The sequence below is a fragment of the Dermacentor variabilis genome, chromosome 4 (assembly GCF_050947875.1).
Source record: "Dermacentor variabilis isolate Ectoservices chromosome 4, ASM5094787v1, whole genome shotgun sequence".
NCBI lineage: Eukaryota > Metazoa > Arthropoda > Arachnida > Ixodida > Ixodidae > Dermacentor > Dermacentor variabilis.
In genome coordinates this window covers 48582124-48602020 of record NC_134571.1, presented here as the reverse complement: position 1 = coordinate 48602020, position 19897 = coordinate 48582124, and the positions used below count along the sequence as shown (strand labels likewise).

The window sequence follows — 19897 nt, the reverse complement described above, 5'->3', positions numbered from 1 at the left end:
CAGCACCTCTCATGGCTCGTGAGTTTCTTTTGACCATTATGCCCTATAGTACATATATATAACATCAGCAACAACACCATCACTGCATTGTAGAGCTTCATGCTCTCGGGCTCAATTTAACTTGCCGAATGAGCATCATCAAATAGCGCATAGGTTTGCTGAAGCCAATAGAAGTACAAAATATTAAATCTTCCGAATTGATAAGAGTTAAATAAGATATAAATTCCAAAATATTCAATCTTCTGAATTGGTGAGGATTAAATAACAAGCTTTAGTGTTTCTGAAGATCCAAATTCGAGTATGAACTTCTTCAACTTCAAAAACTCGTGTCCTTTGTGCATCGAAACACATTTCAGTCAAACTACCTCAACACTGTTAGTGCTTTGTGTGATTAGTCATTGGTACTTTTACTGCATCGATTCGCAATTGTGCACCAGCATATGGTTCATCAGTAACCTATGCCACATTCATCTGAAGAAGTTATTGTTTTTGTCAGGTGACTGGCTAGCATGCCAATTCTTCCCACCAGAAGTTGCGTGTGTCGGCAGTTTCTGGGCTCATGTGCCTCCATTGTGTCCCTGTCCTATCAGGATTCGGAGATGTACCACGAAGATACGGACACACCCGCCATGGCCAGGACTTCCAACCTGAATGAGGAACTCGGCCAGGTCAAGTACATCTTCTCTGACAAGACTGGCACTTTGACCTGCAACATCATGGAATTCAAGCGCTGCAGCATTGCTGGCCGGATGTATGGGTAGGTGTCATGGCAGTATTTGTTTGTTCTACAGTGATGAATTCTGTTTTAAGTATATTTTAAAGGAGCACCAAAAAGCAAACATTAAATACATTCAGGATGTTGCTTACCCTTCAAGATACAGTTTCTTGCAATGTTACCCAAAGTGAAATGTGGTGTTACTGTCAATGCTAATTTCCTAATGAAGGCTGTGCCACTACAAGAATGTCAAGGTGTGGGGTTTCAAGGCGTCACGTTGAATGTGGCTTGGCTGAAGACATTTCTGTACAAATAAAGCTTATTGTTTACTTACGTTTATTATAACTAGTAGTAGTAAGCAAAGAAAACAAAAAAACAGACTATTGAAACTGTCACACTTTGAGTGCACACCTTGCAGTTTTTCCTCCAACTTTAGTGTCTTGCTGATACTTGTTCACATTTGACACAATTGTACAACCCAGCTTGAGTTCTCATGGTTTAATAAAAAGTGTTTTTACATAATAACAAAGAAAAATGCAGATTCCATGTACTGTTGGAATAGCTGTAAGCAAAGCTTTGTTGAACTGGCAAGATAAAAAGGCTCAGCACAATAAGAAACACCAAACAGATTTTGGTGACAAATGCATTCCGCAACCTGCCCATAATGTTCATCTGTTGCAATGGAGTACATTGCAGAGCAAAATGAAGTTTTATTCCAGTGTGATATTCTTGGGCAACCACTTTCACTGATACCCAAGATTTCGCTGGATTCAGCACCGGATATGTTAAAGTAGACAATCAAAAGCAGTCCTGGAATTGTGCGATGATACTAAACTTGGCACAATGCCATAAACACTGTCAGTTATATGTATATGCCAGCACGTGTGGCGCTGAGTAATGTGAAACCTTGCCAAAGTGACATATCACCAGCAGCAACAGAATGGTGGCTAGAGTAGCTATAGCTTCTACTCAACAAGACAGGCAATGACATGCCAAATTGCGGTAAGCAAATAAAACTTTGCTCTAAAAGCAGCAGTTTCAAGACATGTCTTCAAGGTGCATTAACCTTCTGACAAAGGTGACTGTCCACATCCACCATTTCCCCGCATTCCCATGCATGCAACACCACCGCACCGTCAGTTTTCTCTCTGGGTAATTATGAGGAACCCTGTGCTTCTAGAATTACCACAACATTAGTTTATGCTAAAAGCAGACTTAGTTCCAGTGAAATTCGTGTGACTGAAGGGTGCACGCAGGCCTACCACAAGTCAAATTGCCCGGAACAAATCTGGTCTCTTACTACATAACTGTGGCAGTGATATTAGAGGTTATGCCCTGTTGGGCATTATTGCCAGCTTTGAATCAGGGGCCCACTCAGGGAGAGTGCCACACTCCTGAGAAGCACTGACAGTGTTGTTAAGATAGGTAGCACTAGTGAGAGTATGGCCTACAGTATAATTAATTAAATAAAGAAACTTTCATGTTGAAATCATTTGATATCATTTTACCATCAGTGGTTTCTGTCAACTTACCAATTATAAATGGGATGCTTTAAGTCAAGGGGTTGTGTGACATGTTTACAACACTAAAGACTGAGCATGACATCACACACACAGCACAGGTACCATATGTCTTCTCTACTGTATGTTGGATTTTGTCTCTGGTGCTGTAGGTGTTTCGTTGAGTCAAAAAGCCGAGTTGCCCTGCTTTTTGCCTTAACTTCATTGCAGTGCTAATACAGTCGCCGACCGATTTTCCAGACTCCAAAAATTCGGACATGCCCGATTATTCGGTCAGCTTCGCGGCACCGCCATTCTCCCCATAGACCATAATGTATAACAACTGCCGAAAGTTCGGACACCTTGCAACCTCTCGTCTGATTTTTCGGACTCTCCTTGAACCAACTTGGTCGAGAGCACCGTGCACCGACTCTGTGCATGGTTCGACTTGCTGAACGCCATTTTTGTTTTGAACGGAGCTTCCTTGCCGCCCCACGAAGTGGCGCTACTGGAAATCCCCGCTCATCATCATCGTTTCTGCCTGGTTCGATAGAGTGGCTCTACAGCAGTTCCGGTTTCAGCTTAGTAAGCCATGTCAAGACAATCCAGCAGCTGATTTGTTTCTTCGCGCACGACCCTGCGAGCAGGCCGCGTTTTTTAGTTTGTGTGACTAGTGTCGGCACGGTGTTGTTTGCTTTGTGTGCTGTGTCGAGGTTTCGGTGATCCAACGCGGCATACAGAAACATCGCGTCAAGTCTCTAATGGCGCCGACAGTGCCCGCGCAGACTGCGCTGCGGAATGCCGGCAAGCGGGTGCCGGGAGGCCTAAGATTTGTCGCCTTCCGATGTGCTCCCTACCGATGCGGAAAATGTTCTGCCGAGACTTGCGCAGTGGTTTGCATTGCCATTCCGAATACCGTCTCATTGACAGTTTCACAGGTGGTGACACTGCTGTACTGACATGCACTGAACTCGACGACGGCGAGATCATTCGCCAGGTTTCTGCTGCACCGCCGGATGATGACCGAGTCGAAAGTTGACGCACCATGTGCTACGCTGCCGTCGCATGCGGATCTTTTACAAGCAGTGACTGTGCTTTCAGCCGCCTATAGTGACCGTACGACCCTCTCCGAGATTCAGGCTTATCTGATAGCGCGTAAACGGAACAGCGTGCAACGGCGCATTCACGATTTCTTCAAGCCTACTGCCGAGCCCGAATAAGTGCGTGGAAATAAAGGATTTCATTTCATTTTTTCTTAATCTGCTTTTTCGGACACCTGTTTATTCGGACATTTCCGCAGTCCCCGTGAGGTCCGAATAAACGGTCGGCGACTGTATACTCTATTCTCACGCTGGTGTGGCAGAAGTCTTGTCCCACATTTATGTCATTTTTGGAGTACTGGATAGCTTAGCTAGCACAATATTTTAGCTATTGCTGTATATTGCTATTGAAAGTTGGCGCTATTGATAGCTTTAGCTGTTGTTCGAGCTTGATTTGGTGTTTGGCTTCCGCATCTAGGTCAGGCTAACGTCAGCTTAAAGTGGTAAGTTAGTGTTTAATATGTACAACACATCACATGGCAGTACGAATAGCATTGCCATGACACTGAACTTAAGAGCAGATCTTTTTATAGCTTGTGCCTCCACATTGTACACAAATTTAATTTTCAGTGCAACTAATATTCACGACTATATGGTGATCTTTTCTTCCACAATTGACTTTCCTGACAAGACTATTCATCTTATTTGCAGCACTATGGAAGAAGGACTTGACGCCAAGGAGATTCATGATATTCTTCGCAAGAACACGGTGAGCCATCAGCTATGGCAACCTTTTGTGCCATCTTCCACTGAAAGCTGTTGGAGTAAATTTTTTTTTGCTCTCTCTTTCTCTTTAAGATAAGTGTCTCTGTGAAAAATTCTGTGAAGCAAGACATTCCTGTTTTGTTCAATTTTACTAGGGTTTTATACGGAAATGGCACACAGTGTTGTTCGACAGCAAGCCTATGCATTAGAAAATGATAAATGATTTATTTTTGTAATCTTGATGCCAGTGTACTGCCGTGAGTTGTTTTTGTGACAGAGGTTAGCATTTGACAGGTTTTACAAACAGTTTCTGTAGTAATGCAGACTGTGTCTTTTCTTATTTTTTTTTTTGTCCTCCCTTGTGACCTCTTTTTGTCTTTGTCAGTTTACACTGATATTATGGGGTGCAGTCAATATCCAATTTTTCGAACTCTATAGGTGCCACGGAAACATCCAAAACATCGGGCTGTTAAAAAAAAAATGAATGCATACCTTTTACTGCCCCCAAGGGTTCAAATCGCCACAGGCACGTTTGAAGTAGTTCTGAAGGCCTGCCAATACACTCATTAGGCATGCCAGTGCTTGTACTGTGACAGGAGACTAGGTGCACATGTGTATAATCAAAGAATACGTATTGTGACCCGTTACAGTGGCCCCTTTCCTCTCTTGTGTATGCTTCATCACAGAATTATACTGTGTACGCTTCACCACACGACATCACTGTAATGCAGCGAAGCTGAATTTTGGAAATCTGCCTTATGCAATGTTTGACCCTTGCCAGACTTTCTGCGCTTCAAAGTGATCGGCAGGATTGGCGCCATTGATGACAGCGACGAATTCTTCCAATGAAAAGCACCGAACAGCAGGAAGCTTGGTAGCAAACATCGAAGCAGATCGGTCTACTGTTGTCACAGTGGCTACGGCCGCGAGTGGATCAGCGTGCAAGAGCGCTGGTCCGATGCTGCAAGATAGTCACGATTATTGCCATTTCGGACCTGTGGTCACAGCAAAACAGTGCAGAAAATCGGACAGTGAAGCATTTCAGTGTAAAATTTCGGACGTTGTTATAAATTGGCTCTGTGGGGTAAGTGGGGGTGCTGTAAAGGCATCCGAATTACAGGGCTTGTTCGAAAAATCGGTTGTCAACTGTATTAGGAGTATGTAACAGTTTTGTGTAATACACCAGAGCTTGGAAGGTAGCTTTGAAATGTATGGCTCTATTTACATGTTTCTCTTTCTCTTTTCTAAATTTTATCATCAGGCTGCCACACCCTATGTGCGGGAGTTCTTCACACTGATGGCTGTTTGCCACACAGTGGTGCCAGAGATTGACAACGAAACAAATTACATCAAGTACCAGGCTGCATCACCCGGTAATGAACTGTGCTGACTAGCATCACTCTAGTTGAGTTTTGTTTGCTTTGACTTTATTTAGGTTCGTAATTGTCTTACTGTGTATGGCATTAGGTTAGAACTTATCGTCCTGAATGCTGATGCATTAAATAGGTGCACACGTTCTTGCTCTACCCGATGCAGCGGCTGTAACATTATGCTGTGGGAACAAATACAAAATACAGTAAACCCTCATTACAAGGAAGTTGCTTTATTCGAATGACCATTTTAATTCACGTGTAACACGGTCCAGACCCAAGTGCATGCATTTTAGGCTGGAATACTTGAAGCCTGCAGGTAGCGGTCTCTGCTGAGTTTAAAGAATGAACCGGCAGAAGTTTGGAATCCTTAGGTGCCCAGGTGGCGGCCTTGACCTGCATGCCCTTCCTGCCTCCGCCAACGACCCAGAGAGAGTGGCATAAACCCACCAGTCAGAGCCTTTCTTGCTCCTTTCCCTAAACGCGATATGAAGAAATGGACAATCGGTGTTCCGGTGGCACAAGAGCTTTGACTCTCGGCTTTGGCTAAAGATTGTGTGCAGTGAGTGCCCTCTACATCAGCCGTAGCCTTTGAAATTGTCACATTGTGCACGGTCCCAATCTCAAAATTCATGGGAAAGCAACATGGGAGGACATGCCCCAGCACGGGTACACTGCTCTCTGTAACAAGACTTAAGGCTGGCTCAGTTTCAACAGCTTTAGCGAGTTTCTAGTGTCGCGCTTTCATCATTGCCCACGTGCCATGCCCATGTGCCACGGTACTCATTTCTCTGGTCTGGGCATGTGGGTGAGCAGTGTGAAGTATTGAGATATTGAAACTTTAGGCCTGTTCAGCTTTGGCAGCTCTGGCAAGTGTCTGGCAGGCAGCTTGCATGCTTTGTTGTTTCAGCTTGTGTGGCCTTTCTGTCGAGAGATCTGTGGGCAGTTCAGCTGTACATTTTGTGGTTTCCCATGCACGTTATGGCTTAATCAAGGTCGTCATGCTTGTATCTGACTCTCAAGCAGAAACCAGCACTACCTTGATTCACCAGCCTATGGATCGCAAGTGCCTTCTGCAAAGGATGCATGTCTCCTACAGTACTAATAAGGGCTAAAGCATAGACATCCTCACTGCTATTCATTTGCTCTATCATTCATGGAAAGAACTGTCACCAACAAAGATGCCGACTGCTTTACGCATGCATATTTCAGGAGGAAACACAAGATGATTCGTATGTGTGGAACAGTGTCTACGGAACTGTGCACAAAAGGGTCAGGGAGGACCCCGAAGATGACTTTAGCTCATTCGTGCTCGCTGATGCAGCTGTTCTTATTATTGCCCCCATCATGATGTCGAAATTGTAGATGCAGCGATGGGTTATCCTGACGAAGAACCAGCAACTGATGAAGAAGACGTCTGAAGATACTGAAAATGGTGCAGACATAGGAGTGCCTTTGTCTGCTTTGCAACAGAATTTAATACAGCGATGGCGATTACGGTCTTGTGCAATGCAGTAGTAAGTTGGCAGTGGCATTGCTTGCACATGGCAGAAGCTAGCTACAGTCTAAACTGACCTCCTTTTTCTTGACTTAATAAAGAAACAAGGACAGCTGTCACTGAGGTGCAAGTGTTCGGGCATGTTTATATATACTTCCACGGCATTGACAAACAGCTGGGATGCTATTGTCAAGCTTTTACGGTGCATCCGCTTTTATCGAACTACCGACCACATCAGAAGTTTTTTGCCATTCCATTCACTTTGTTATAACAAGGGCTTACTGTACGTTTGAAATAATGACATAGCTGCCAACACATGTGTGCCAGCAGACGAGCACAATACCGTTCAATACGATAATAAATAATATAACTTTCAATATGAGTTCTGCATATTTTGGTTGAATACAGTGTCACAAGATATTATCATCAGTGTTTCTGTTAGGATCTTACCTTTTACCTTTTTTCATATTCTGGTACTATATTCCAGCACACGTTGAACATACCGAGTTTTGAACAATACATGCCATTCTAGAACAGCAATAAAAATGCATTCAACTTTATTGATCTTACGTCCTTATATCAGATTACTCATCTGGATTCTCACATGTTACATTTTGCAAACGAGCCATTTTTTTTTTTGTAGCATTGGCACCATTTTTCATCCATGAGTTGTTATAGAGGAACTGGTGCTCATTGACGATGCTGCAAGGTTACCTTGATAAGTATGTAAATCTGCCTAGGTTGCACAGCTAGCTGCAGTCATTGTACATTGTGCACCGCCCAGATGCAAATCTGGCACTTTTTTCAATTAATTTTTTTTTATGCACAGTTTACTTCATTTGTGCTCGAAATGAACAGTGTTTCTTTTGACATGTTCAGTGTGACGTTACAGTTTACAGATTTATACAAGTATGTGCAAAGCCCTTTGTTCATTTTTCAGATGAAGGCGCTCTCGTCAAAGGGGCACGAGAGGTTGGTTTTGTCTTCACGACCAGGACGCCAACACATGTGACAGTGAACATTGTGAGGCGCCCTTTTTTATTGTTTTGTCTTTCTCTCCACTTGGAAATAAAGACAGTATAACCTCTTCTTGTTGCTGCTTTAAAAGGACACCAATTAAAAATGTTAACTCAAGCTAGATTGGTAGATAACACTTCTTGCTTAGTAAATAGGCCATTCTTCCAGCAAGTGTGGTAAGGGCATTGAAGAGATACTTGCGATGATACTGCCTTGGAATTTCATCACTAGCTTTGCCACAATCTCGTAAATTTTTGCAGCATCTGCTAGAGTCTAGTCAATTGTTTGGTCATCTGTTTGGTCATCTATTGCATTAGGAAATAAGCAATACTCAACATGACAACTTCTCACGTACTAAGAGGCTCAGGTGTGCAGAAATACCCGGTAACTTGTGATGATGTGCCAATGTAACCATTGCCATGGTTTGGGCATGAAATTTCCTGAGGGGATATTTTGGCTTTATTGTATTCATTAATAAGCTATCCTTTCCCTCCAAGGTGTACAGAGAATTATGAGAAATTTATCTACCAATCTAGACATAGTGTTTCTGTTCAATATCTCTCTAAATGTACAGCCAAATGCCTTTATAACGAACTTCTTGGGGCCTCCAGAAATTTTTGTTATGTAGGTCTTTCCATTGTGAAGGTCATGCACTGTACCACTGACAATAGAGCTGCCTAAACATGTTCAACAGAAAAAAATCTTTATGAGCATGAACTCAAGAGAGACTTAGTAAAATACTATCGATCGTCAGTTACGAATACATCATCATGGCTTCATCAATTGCGACATATTCGTTAGTTGTCACAACTGCTGCTGCCTTACAGCAAGCAGCATACAAGTTTGGCGCTTCCTGGAGAAATGCAGTGAGGCTACCTCTGATATTGGCACGCTGGTCAAAAGTGTAGCTAGCACTGCCGTTAGTGCTATCGCAGAACACACCTTGATGATGGCTGCACAGGACAGTGGGGACGCTGCCATGTGGCGCTCATTGCAACGCAACAAATCAGCTGTCTGGGATGCCAAAATTCGTTTGTTGAGCAGGCAGATTCATTGTAGTGGTCTTCGTTGTAGAGGCGGTCACCATACAAATCAAAAGTGTGAATTTGGCCGAGATATAATCAATCCTTTGTTATACAGGTAATTTCACTATAAAGGCATTCGTTGTAGAGGCATTTGACTGTATATTGTATAATGAATTTGAGCTATTACCTGCATTATATGCATTCATATATTCAACAAAAAAAATGTTTTGAATTTCCATTTTCTGGCCTAATTATAAGTGCCACTTGTGCTATCACTTGAAAGCATAAAGCATTGAAAAGCAATCTCTGTACATTTTGTCTGTTTTCAGTTTGGTTCAAATGAGAAGTATGAGATCTTGAATGTCATAGAGTTTACAAGGTAAGCCTTTCGTTTACACATGTTTACTATTCCAATAAAACTTTGTTCAGGCATATTTTATAAATTCTACATTTAGTGAACTTAGCTTGATTTTCTAGCTAACCTGAATTCTTCCTTGCTGTTTATTCATTCATGCATCCTTTTATTCTCTCTCCGCAGTTCCCGAAAACGAATGTCTGTCTTGGTCCGGACACCTCAGGGCAAGATTAAGCTATTCTGCAAAGGAGCAGTATGTACTCGTTTATCGCACCACCATGCACTTTCTTCGTTCTGAAACCATGACCCCAGCAAAGCCTGTTTATGGTATTGTAGAATGTCAGAGTACAGCTAGCCTTAGCTTAGAATCTTGCCAAACCAACTTTGCAACATTATTTTATTGTGCAAGAATTTCCAGCTTCCTTATGTCACTCCACATTACACCAACTGCCTCTGTTTTTTTCTTGCCACATGCCTATTTCCTTGTATTGCCACTAGGGGTGCCCTGCACTCCCTGTGCCCCAACATCGCAGTGGTCATCGTCTCATAAAGCTCATTTGGATATCACAGAAAGGCGAACGACAAGAATTAAAAGATTATGACACTGGTGTAGAAAACAAACAGTGAGCATGGAAATTTGCATGCATAAAACTGGCATAAGCCAGCTTATGCAAGCGAAGAGCATAAAGAAATTAAAGAAGTGCAGCATGGTGGCTTGTTGCTATGTGGGCTGTCACCCTAGCCAGTACAATACCACAGCGCCAGTTATGCTAAGAATGACAGCAGTGACATCTACGTGCAAGCGACATTCAGTTCTTTGCAGTTTCTTTGTTACGAAACGCATTGAAAAAACATTTTTATGAGGGCACTTGTGATGCAGAGCTTTTTCAACTGAGAAAGCTTGAAACTTGCCTTAAAACTTGTTGCAAAGCCCCTTTTATCGCAAGCTACTTGTATTCTGCAAATCACTTTGTCAAATTAGGGTTACGGAACTGAATTTTTTACTGAGCATATGAGCCTGTTCGTGGTGGCATGTGCTGTTTAACGCTCGCATTTGTTGTCTTTCAGGACACTGTCATATATGAAAGGCTCGGAGCTGAGAGCCAGAGTTTCAAAGACATCAACCTCAAGCATCTTGAAGAATTTGCCTCCCAAGGTTAGTGTATCAAGATTTTGTTAGCTGACAAAGTTTCACTTTCTGGAAGGGCATGCATGCACCAGCACTTCTTTGTCATGTGTTTATATCTCTTACATAGCTGATTTTGCTTGCTTCGGTCACGAGAGAGTTCAAATCATGGCTTTATTTTTGTGCGGGGTAGACATGGTCATCTTGTCTTGCAGGTTTGAGAACTCTGTGTCTTGCTGAAGCAGACATTTCTCCAGAATACTACGAGGTAAGAAAGCTGTCATCTCTCTTTATGTCATCAAGTTTAATTGACACAAAGCTTTCATAAAAAATGTTTTCTTGTTTCATTATTCTGGCTTTGTTATTCTCTATACAGTGACCTCTTTATTTACCCTGAAGAAGTGATTTAACTCCAATCACTGCTTTGTTTACATATTTCACAACAAAATTTCTTTTTTTTTTTCTTTTCACTTTTTCTTCAGTGTAACACTTGACATTGCTACTTGCCCAATTCGTTCAGAAAAAATTCAAGATTGCCATTGTATGTGCACCTCACCATTAGAAAAGAAAGCTCATGCAAAGACTTGGACCGGTATTGCCTCCTGATGGCAACTAAAGAAAAGAGCATGAACAGTAGTGGCAGGAGAATGCTTTCACGGGCTAAAAATCTATTTTTAATCTCGGTTGAAGCGGTAAACATAAGAGAATTTTCACATCAACTGCCAAGTCTACAGAGCCATCCTCCCACCATCACTATGTGTTTCTTTTGGTGGCTAAAAGATGTTTGTTAGGTTGTCACGTGATATCATGAATGTGGAAACTGACTGTCTAATATTATACGGTATTTTTTTTTCTAATGGCTACTTTCTTTCTTTTGGCTTATATTATCTTCCTACATTTTAGTAGTGCTTAAGCCACTCTTAATAACTTTCTGCAACGTGGACACAGCATGCTGGAAAATGTGCCACTAGCTTTGCTTGTTCTTTTGTCATCTTATCCACAAAGAGCTTCTTTTCATAGTGGCGTCTCAGTATTGTGTGTTCTGCAGAGGCTCATGTTAGTGCACCATCTTTGAACTCTTTTCAGGAGTGGAAGAACACGTATCACAAGGCGACCACATCCCTGCAAATGAGAGAACGCAAGATTGAAGATGCCGCACAGCTAATTGAGACGGTAATAACAGGTTGCACCGCTACAGTACAGCTTAATTGAGTGCAACGAATGGGGAATATGAAGCCTAATGAGCTGCTGTATTTTCTTATTGATTGATCACAGTGTTTTGTTCTGCCTGCAGAATCTGTCTCTCTTGGGCTCTACTGCGATTGAGGACAGGTTACAAGATGTAAGTATTGATGGTATTACATAACTGTTATTATGTAATTCTCACGCACATACACACACAAAGAGGAAACTCTGAAGGTTTCCTTGTGGGTACATTTGAGGATCCGTGGAGGTATACAAGCCATGAAGCAATGAAACTACTACAGGTGCTTCTAGGTACCGTGTATATCCCCTTTGTGGTTTATACTGAGTGTCATCAATCTTCAACTGTTCAACACACATGAATACTCCCTTAGTTGAAACACACTGTAGTTCAATCCAGATATATCAAACTCAAAGGGGATTGTTAAATAGTTCGATATATCAATAATTCAATATATAAAGTAAAAACATACAAAAATTTTCAAGGAGATTTTGCAGCTGTTCGTTATACACAATAATTTGTTACATCCAGCTTCAATAAATCCAGGTTTGACTGTAGTTTGATGAGTGGGTAAAAATTCGGTCAAAGACATCCACAATAAAGGTAAAGTGTTCTCCGTGAGATTGGCTTCCACCAAAGTGCCATTCTGTGCATTTCATTTAGATTAAAGCCACTCTTTTTCTACGAGGCATGCATGGAATGGCAAATTGATACTGCTACACTTTTTGGGGCTTGTCAGTGTGGATTGCGTAACATATAAAACGCATGCTACAGATACCTCAAGAAACCACTGCTGCATTGTACAAGACGTGCAGTGGGTACATCCTCTGCACGGTCTTGGGCTTTCTTTTTTTTTCCCCTACCTCTGCAGTGAAGTCACGTAAAGGCCTCTTAGTTTTCTGTGATACCATTCATGCAACTTGTAACATTACATATTAATTCCAAATGGGTTGCTATCTGTTATCACACTATCTTTTTACTCTATGTACAAAAACATGGGGACAGGAAAATAGGGACAAACAAATAGTTTTTATGTCCCTGTCCTTTCGTACATAGCACAAGAAGGAAGTATGAACAGCCTCCAACTAGCCGTTTTCATTGCCCTTTTGAGATATGTTCACAGCATGTGAATAGGCGACCAAAAGGGCTCTTTAATATAGGTTTTTTCCTTTTTTTTTTTTTTTTTTTTTTTTGCGAACAGGGAGTTCCAGAAACAGTGGCTGACTTGCTGAAAGCTGACATCAAAGTTTGGGTATTGACTGGTGACAAGCAAGAAACTGCCATCAACATAGGTACACCATACAATCTCCTCTAACAACTGCAGAACTGGTGCAGTGGATTAAAATGAATCTCGACATGAGTAATTCAAGCGTACGCGGAGTGCAGATGTAGTGGAGCTGCGACACCAGTCGGAAACGTAACCGACGGGGACGCCCGCTGAGCCACCCGAGTTGCAAATCAAACAGTGTTGAACGAAAATGTAAGCTTTGTGGCATTGACGCAGTCATAAAAAGTGCTGTTGTATTTCTCATGTGTTAGTCAAGTTTTTGTATAATTAAATCTTCGAATATTTCATTTGCATCTTTTCACTTTCCCTCATGACTAGAGGAACCCCCTTCCACTGGTCTCAGTGAAGCCTGAACATTTTTGCCCCAGCTCTCCAAATTCTGCTGCTAGAAATTGGAAATAAGGAAGTGGTTGAAACAATTAGCTGTATTGATTGCCACTGCACGTCATGAAAAGTGTGATGATCATTCCGACTGCTTGACAGCTTGTGCTGCAGATATGGAATTTTTTTTTGCATTTTTGTTAGACAATTTGCTATTTACGTACCATCTTTTCCTCGTACACGCGTTATCATGGACTGGAGATAAGATTATTTGGTTTTAACAGCACTGAAACTTTGCTGACTGCAGTTTTTACTATCATTATCATTTTGCAAATATTCAAATTTTTCAATTAGCAAATTAGATATTCTGCTATTCCATTCAGTTCTTGGCTCAAATACCTTCTATTGATTAAGTCATTGACTCAAATAACTGCTATTTTGAGATATTTAAGTTTTCTTGAATAGTATTCAAGTAATCTGCACCAACAGGGTGGTAAGTTGCAAGCTGATATGAAAAATTAACATTATCTCCCTGCTGAATCAAGAATTGGCTGGCAAGAAATAGAAAGCCAGCCAGCATAACTTTATAGCTGCTGAATGATTCACATTGTATTTAAAACTTGCAAAATTTGTTTATTTGTATATTCCAGTGCGATCACCACATGATTTGCATTCGCTATTTTTAAAGATCAGTTGTTTTGATCATCACTGTTTATGATTAAAGGATTCCGAGCATCACACATTGTGATTTTGAGGAAGCAAAACTCTGTTAAAATTTATAACACAGCTTTGAGTGTACTATCTATAAATACCATTTCTGAGTGCATCAGGTTGCTTACCAGCATAAAATAATCTTCAGCTGCAAGGCCACTTCATTAGGCTGACCACAGCTGTATAAGGCCAACTACACTTTCACATTGCCTGCATAAATATGACACTTCTTGAATATGTCTGTGGGAATATATGTCATTGCCGTGACCCTCCTATTTCAGGATACTCAACGAGGCTGATCTCTCAGTCAATGCCACTTCTAGTCATTAATGAAGATAGCTTGGATGTAAGCCTTTAATCTTTTTTTTTTTCATGATATGATTGCTTTCTCTGTTGCATAAGCAGTGAACACTTTTTTCTTCTAATTTTTCATCCTCAGGGCACACGAGAAGCCGTTCATAAGCATGCCCATGACTTTGGTGATCTTCTGAGGAAAGAAAATGAGCTTGCCCTTGTGATTGACGGAAAGGTACAAGCTCTTCATTGTCTCTTTTGTACTACTATATTTGCCTAAACATTTAACACTCCCCTTGTTTCTGGCTTGCCCATGATGATCAATGTGGTGAAGTGGGTGCTTATGTTAAAGCAAAACAATACTACAATGAACAAGCCAGAAATACTAGTTTCTTGCAGGCAAACTCAAAACTGAAACATTTCGGTCATTTCCAACATGAAAAGCATGACCAGCTTCAAATTATTCCACTATCTTCAGAAATCGACCAATCTAGTGCCATTGTGCCCTTCTCCTTATTTTTTAATGGTGCTTTTGTGTATGCTCTAAATCTTTTTTTTTTTTCTAGAAAAACCTGCTAGTCATTCCCTTCATCTGCAGGCTCTTCTTGTGTGTGTCACTATGCAATTATTGAGATTACAAAGAAATATTACAAAGAACTGAAACAGTAGTCGTGAGCAAAGCTTTCTCAGAGCCCCTTAAGACTTCACAGAGCTCCGGTATCCACTAAAAATGTTTGCCCGTGAATGTTCACATAATCAACACAAGAAAAGATGTAAAACCAAGTGATGTCTGCGCAGACGCTGAAATATGCACTGTCTTCTGATGTTCGGCGAGACTTTGTTGACATCGCACTTTCCTGCAAGGTCTGCATCTGCTGCCGGTAAGTTGTGCTCTTGAGTTAATGAGGATGGTACACAAGAGCCTCGTAGGGCATTTTGTGCATGTATTGTGCATACATTAAGCATTCAGGCAAGTGCTAAGATGGTTTTATTGTTCCCTCCAGGGTGTCCCCGATGCAGAAAGCAGAAATAGTGGACATGGTGAAGAATTCCACTCAGTGCGTGACATTGGCCATTGGTGACGGTGCCAATGATGTCGCCATGATCCAGGTGAGTTTTTTACTTGCAGAACACCTTTGATTACTCGCACTTGTATGTTGCTAATGCATCTTGAAGGAGCATCAGGAATAAAAGCAACAATAAACCAAATGTTTGGTTTCTTGCTCCCGTTTGTTTATCTGTGTGCCTTACTCTGTCCCTGTCATAAAAGCGCGCCTCACAACAGCAAACTTTTCTCTTTTCTATTATTGGCAGTAACTTGGAAACTAAGCAGTTAAGCTGTACAATCGATCCCACTTATAATGATACTGGTTTTAACAACATATCGGATATAATAGTGAACAGCCGATGCATTGTCAGCTTTTGCAGGTGTTATAAGGTAAAAAATAAGCTGCTTATAACAATGCTCCCATATCCCACGCTATCGGTTATAGCAATTGAATCTGGCTACAGGGTGCGTGCTCCAAAAGAAGAAAGACCGCAATATCCCTGGGAGGAAGCATGCGCCACTTTGTCACACCTACCTTTGGTGCCATGCAACCTGCACGGCATGCCTTTGTCGCATTGCCTTGGGGGGGAAAAATGCAATCCGTTTCATCACGCCTGTTTTTGTGCCATGCACCCCGCACGGCGTGCCTTCATCGCATCGCATCACTGGCGTCAAGCGTCCCTCTCCCGTCTTTCTTCCACCTTAATGCCTGCGTCACCGACACAGGATATTCGAAAGGGAGACTGGAGAGGAATCATTATGTAGACCGGAGGCCGTGCAGGGTGTGCGGCACAAAGAGCAGGTGCGGCAAAGTGGCAGGTGTTTTTTTTCTGTCTGGCTTTCACGGTCCTTTCTTTTTTTTTGGTGCAGACACCCAGTAGCCAGATTTTTTATTATAGCGAATAATGCAGCATGGGAACATTGTAATGTGAGTGCTTTATTTTGCCAAAGAACACACGCACACTAAGTCCACAGTTTGGCAGCTGTCAGTTGTTACATCCAAGTATTGTAAAAACCAGTAATGCTTCTTTCTGTCTAACTAAAATTTTTGAGTTTTTGTCCCCTCTACTTTTGTGGTGAAACTCGGTTATAACAATTACCAGTTGTAAAAGTGGGGCTTTCTTGGTACTTAAATGTTGTTATGAGTGGGTTCCACTGCAATCTGTTTCTCAGCACTTGGAAGAAAATTAGTAGTCATTCGTTCACTTAACTTAGTTTATGCTTAAGCATATGACGTCACAGAGGGCAGCGCAATATGCTAACAACACATCCAAACTGTCTGTCCACTTTTGTTTGAAATTTCCCTTGATTATTCACTGTGAAAAGCCTTTTCCCGGCCAGGGGGGCTTGCCATAGAACTCTGGGTTTTATACTGTTCAGTGACGATAGTAGATAGAAAGGCCTTTGTGCTAAAAACGGTAACAGGAACTTTGTGATTGTGATCTGTGTGGGATAAATTAAGGTTGTAATTCTGTGCTACTAACATATTGGGGATTCCATTAGAGATTTGTTTCATTGCGGTGACATATAACTCTCAAAGCTTTCAACAGAATGATTACTTACTCTTCATTTGCAGTCCGCACATGTAGGTATTGGCATCAGCGGCATGGAAGGCTTGCAAGCTGCCTGTGCCTCCGACTATTCTATTGCACAGGTGAGCGATACTGTCATTGCAAAGTTGTTTTCTGTTTTGTCTTTTTGTGAAGCATAAACAAACTATCTAAAGCAAGTCCTAGTACTGCACATTTAGGGATGCTAGCTTGTGGAAACTCCTCACATTATTCAGTGCACCTTTTTATCACACATTCACTACAGCATGGATCACTGGGTTATGGTGATTATTTCTCTTCTGTGTGGCTCTCAATATACAGGCTTTTTCTGTCATGTGGATACATTGTCCTTTGAAAAATCAACACTGGAAAAAGATTTTGCCTCGAAATTCAAGTGCAGTCGGGCCATCTCCCTGGAGCTCAAGAAAGATGCCAAAGTGTGCAAATTGCCATCGGGTCACAACACTTTTGAGAGGCATGACATGCGACCTACCAATGGGTTGTGAGGCACAGAAATATGAAACTCAAAAAGTTCTGCCACGATGGACATGTTTAAGCACAAGATATGTTATGCTAACCTGATAAAAGGCCCCCCATAAGTGAGGAAGCATACAGTCTTTACAAGGCTATCATTGCATAGTCTGCTAAAGTTGTGGCTAGATTTATTTCACGATTTCCTAAGCGTTAATGTCAGCAAATGTTGAATCAGACTTCATGTGCCTTGTGTTCAATGCCTCATGCAGTTCCGATTTCTGCGTCGTCTACTCTTCGTGCACGGAGCCTGGAACCACAACCGAATGTGCAGGCTGATACTCTACTCATTTCACAAGAACATATGTCTCTATGTCATTGAGGTGAGACTACTTCGGCTTTATCTCCTGCTGAAGTCTTGCTCAGTTTTTGACCACTGTGTACGTAACTGACATGTGTTTGCTCGGATCTACAGTTGTGGTTCGCGGCCGTGAGCGGATGGTCTGGACAAACTTTGTTCGAGAGGTGGTCAATCGGCATGTACAACGTGGTGAGTAGAGATTGCAATGTAATCCAGTGTAAGGCTGGGCACAGCAAATGCTTGAATGGAATGAAATAGGTTCAGAAAATGAAATTGACGCCTGTGTCCCCAAACATCTTAGTTCTTAAACTACAGGGTATGCAAGGTATTTGAGAACATAATGACAACTTCAGGAATAGCAAGAACATTTCAGTCAAGAATTCAGGTACTCGACCCTAATATTTTTACTTTTTTAACTGCTGTTTTCTAAGGCTGTTCAACAAAACCATCTTCGGCCTCAATTATTGACTAAATTCAACTTTGATAATGGCTGCATGCTTGGGTTACATAGCGCATGTTAATGTTGGGCAGTGCTTCTGCAGTAGCAGCTTTAGGGAGATTGTAAACATTGTGTGGTTGATTACTAGTCTCCATCTGAGTGATGCTGCCCATACATGGCAGTGTGGCAGGTTTATGTTAAAAACTAAGAACGCCACATTGAGGGTGACGTGGCCTCAAATGTTCACCAGCCAGCCACTCTTGGGTCACACAGGCCCTGTGGGAGCAAGAAAATCCATTGCTTAGGAGTGCACGTAATGACAGTGTGTGCAGAAAGCTTGGCTTTTGTTGTCTGCTCGGCAATGGATAATAGGCCTCTCAGGGTTCTCACTCATCATGGCCTCCACGTGCTGGACGAACTTGAAAATGCCTGAATGGCAAGTGACCACTGGTAGTGCTTATTTTGCTTTGTCTGAAAGGAATTGGCCATAAACTGTTGTCTTACCCTAAAGAGATTGGATTTGGCACCATTTAAGAAGCTGGTGATCACCAAGCCACTGTGGTCCTCATGTAAGAAGACTAGGACAGCATGTGGATTCATTTTCTGTGTCAGGCTGGAAGCTGACACCCTGGAATAAGTGTGCTAGACAGGCGACAAAAGGGTTGGTGAAGACGAAGTTAGGAGCCTAGACAGATGGAATGAGAATGCTGATGTCTATAGCAATTCCAAGCTGTGTCCTCAAATACCTTGTGTACCTGGTAGGTCTTCTTTTGCTAAAGTAGCACTGTAGTGCATATTTACAGTGATATAATGTATAATGCACCTAGTCTGAGGCCATAGCTTGTAGTGTACGACTTCATGCAAGGCTGTTACAGCCTTTTCAAACAGCCTAGGAGGCTGTAGGGGTGGGCATTCTTATAATCATCACGATCATCACCATCAGCCCATCTGCAAGGGCGAAGGCAATTTTCAGAGGCCTCCAGTTACTACACCTGTCCTGTATTGGCCAATTTCATGCCATGCCTAAAGAATTCCTAATCTCATCACTTCATCTATTCCTCTGCCGTCCTTGACCACATTTCCTTTTCTTATTGCGTATCGGGTTACCTAGACAGACATCTGGTTATCAGTTTTATGCATTACATGACCTACCCATTTGCATTAATTCCCCATAACCTCATGTATAATATGTACTCCTACTTGATATTTTATTTGTACTGCTATCTTTCAAATGTTGCAGCTATAATTTTCCTTTCCACTGCTCGGCCCGCAGTCATTAGCTTCCTTTCAGCTTTTATTACTGCCTCCTCTTTTCAGCCTTTGAAGCCAGCACTGGCAGTATGCAGTAGTGCACCTTTAAAAGGATGTCGGTAAGCTGCTGTACAGGTGCAACGTTTTGCTTTGCAGATGTTCACCGCAGCTCCTCCCCTCGCCATCGGCCTCTTTGATCGCACCTGCAGTGCAGAGGTGATGATGAAGTACCCCGCACTGTACAAGTCATCTCAGAATGCTGAAGGCTTCAATGCCAAGGTAAAATAGCATCACCAATGGTTATGTTTAGGGGTGTGTGAATGCCGAGTACATTTCTGATCGAATATCGAATCGAATCAGACAAAAAAAAGAAAAGCCGAATATTGAATCGAATGTTGAATACCATAAAACTTAATACTTACAAATTTTGGGCAAGAAAACACAGTGCTGCACATGCTTGAGAGTCTCCTAATATTGCAGAACAAGAATGTAGAGAGCTATCAGCTAAATCAGGTGCATAAAAATCAACGTATACAGTACGGTCTACTC

General features: G+C 41.9%; 1 protein-coding gene across 11 annotated transcripts in view; it reads left to right on the top strand.

The window, feature by feature from the left end:
• Positions 1–19897, top strand: part of ATP8A (ATPase phospholipid transporting 8A1) — a 122335-nt gene that overhangs the window by 72272 nt on the left and 30166 nt on the right. For all 11 annotated transcript variants that reach the window (XM_075688921.1, XM_075688927.1, XM_075688920.1 and 8 more), the window contains 19 exons: positions 591–757; positions 3966–4023; positions 5281–5392; positions 7828–7910; positions 9259–9308; positions 9468–9537; positions 10353–10440; positions 10626–10678; positions 11497–11583; positions 11705–11752; positions 12816–12906; positions 14216–14280; positions 14374–14463; positions 15027–15109; positions 15233–15338; positions 16853–16930; positions 17570–17680; positions 17773–17847; positions 19505–19627. In XM_075688921.1, coding sequence (XP_075545036.1) covers positions 591–757; positions 3966–4023; positions 5281–5392; positions 7828–7910; positions 9259–9308; positions 9468–9537; positions 10353–10440; positions 10626–10678; positions 11497–11583; positions 11705–11752; positions 12816–12906; positions 14216–14280; positions 14374–14463; positions 15027–15109; positions 15233–15338; positions 16853–16930; positions 17570–17680; positions 17773–17847; positions 19505–19627 — 1638 coding nt within the window. The remainder of the gene's footprint in view (positions 1–590; positions 758–3965; positions 4024–5280; positions 5393–7827; positions 7911–9258; positions 9309–9467; positions 9538–10352; positions 10441–10625; positions 10679–11496; positions 11584–11704; positions 11753–12815; positions 12907–14215; positions 14281–14373; positions 14464–15026; positions 15110–15232; positions 15339–16852; positions 16931–17569; positions 17681–17772; positions 17848–19504; positions 19628–19897) is intronic.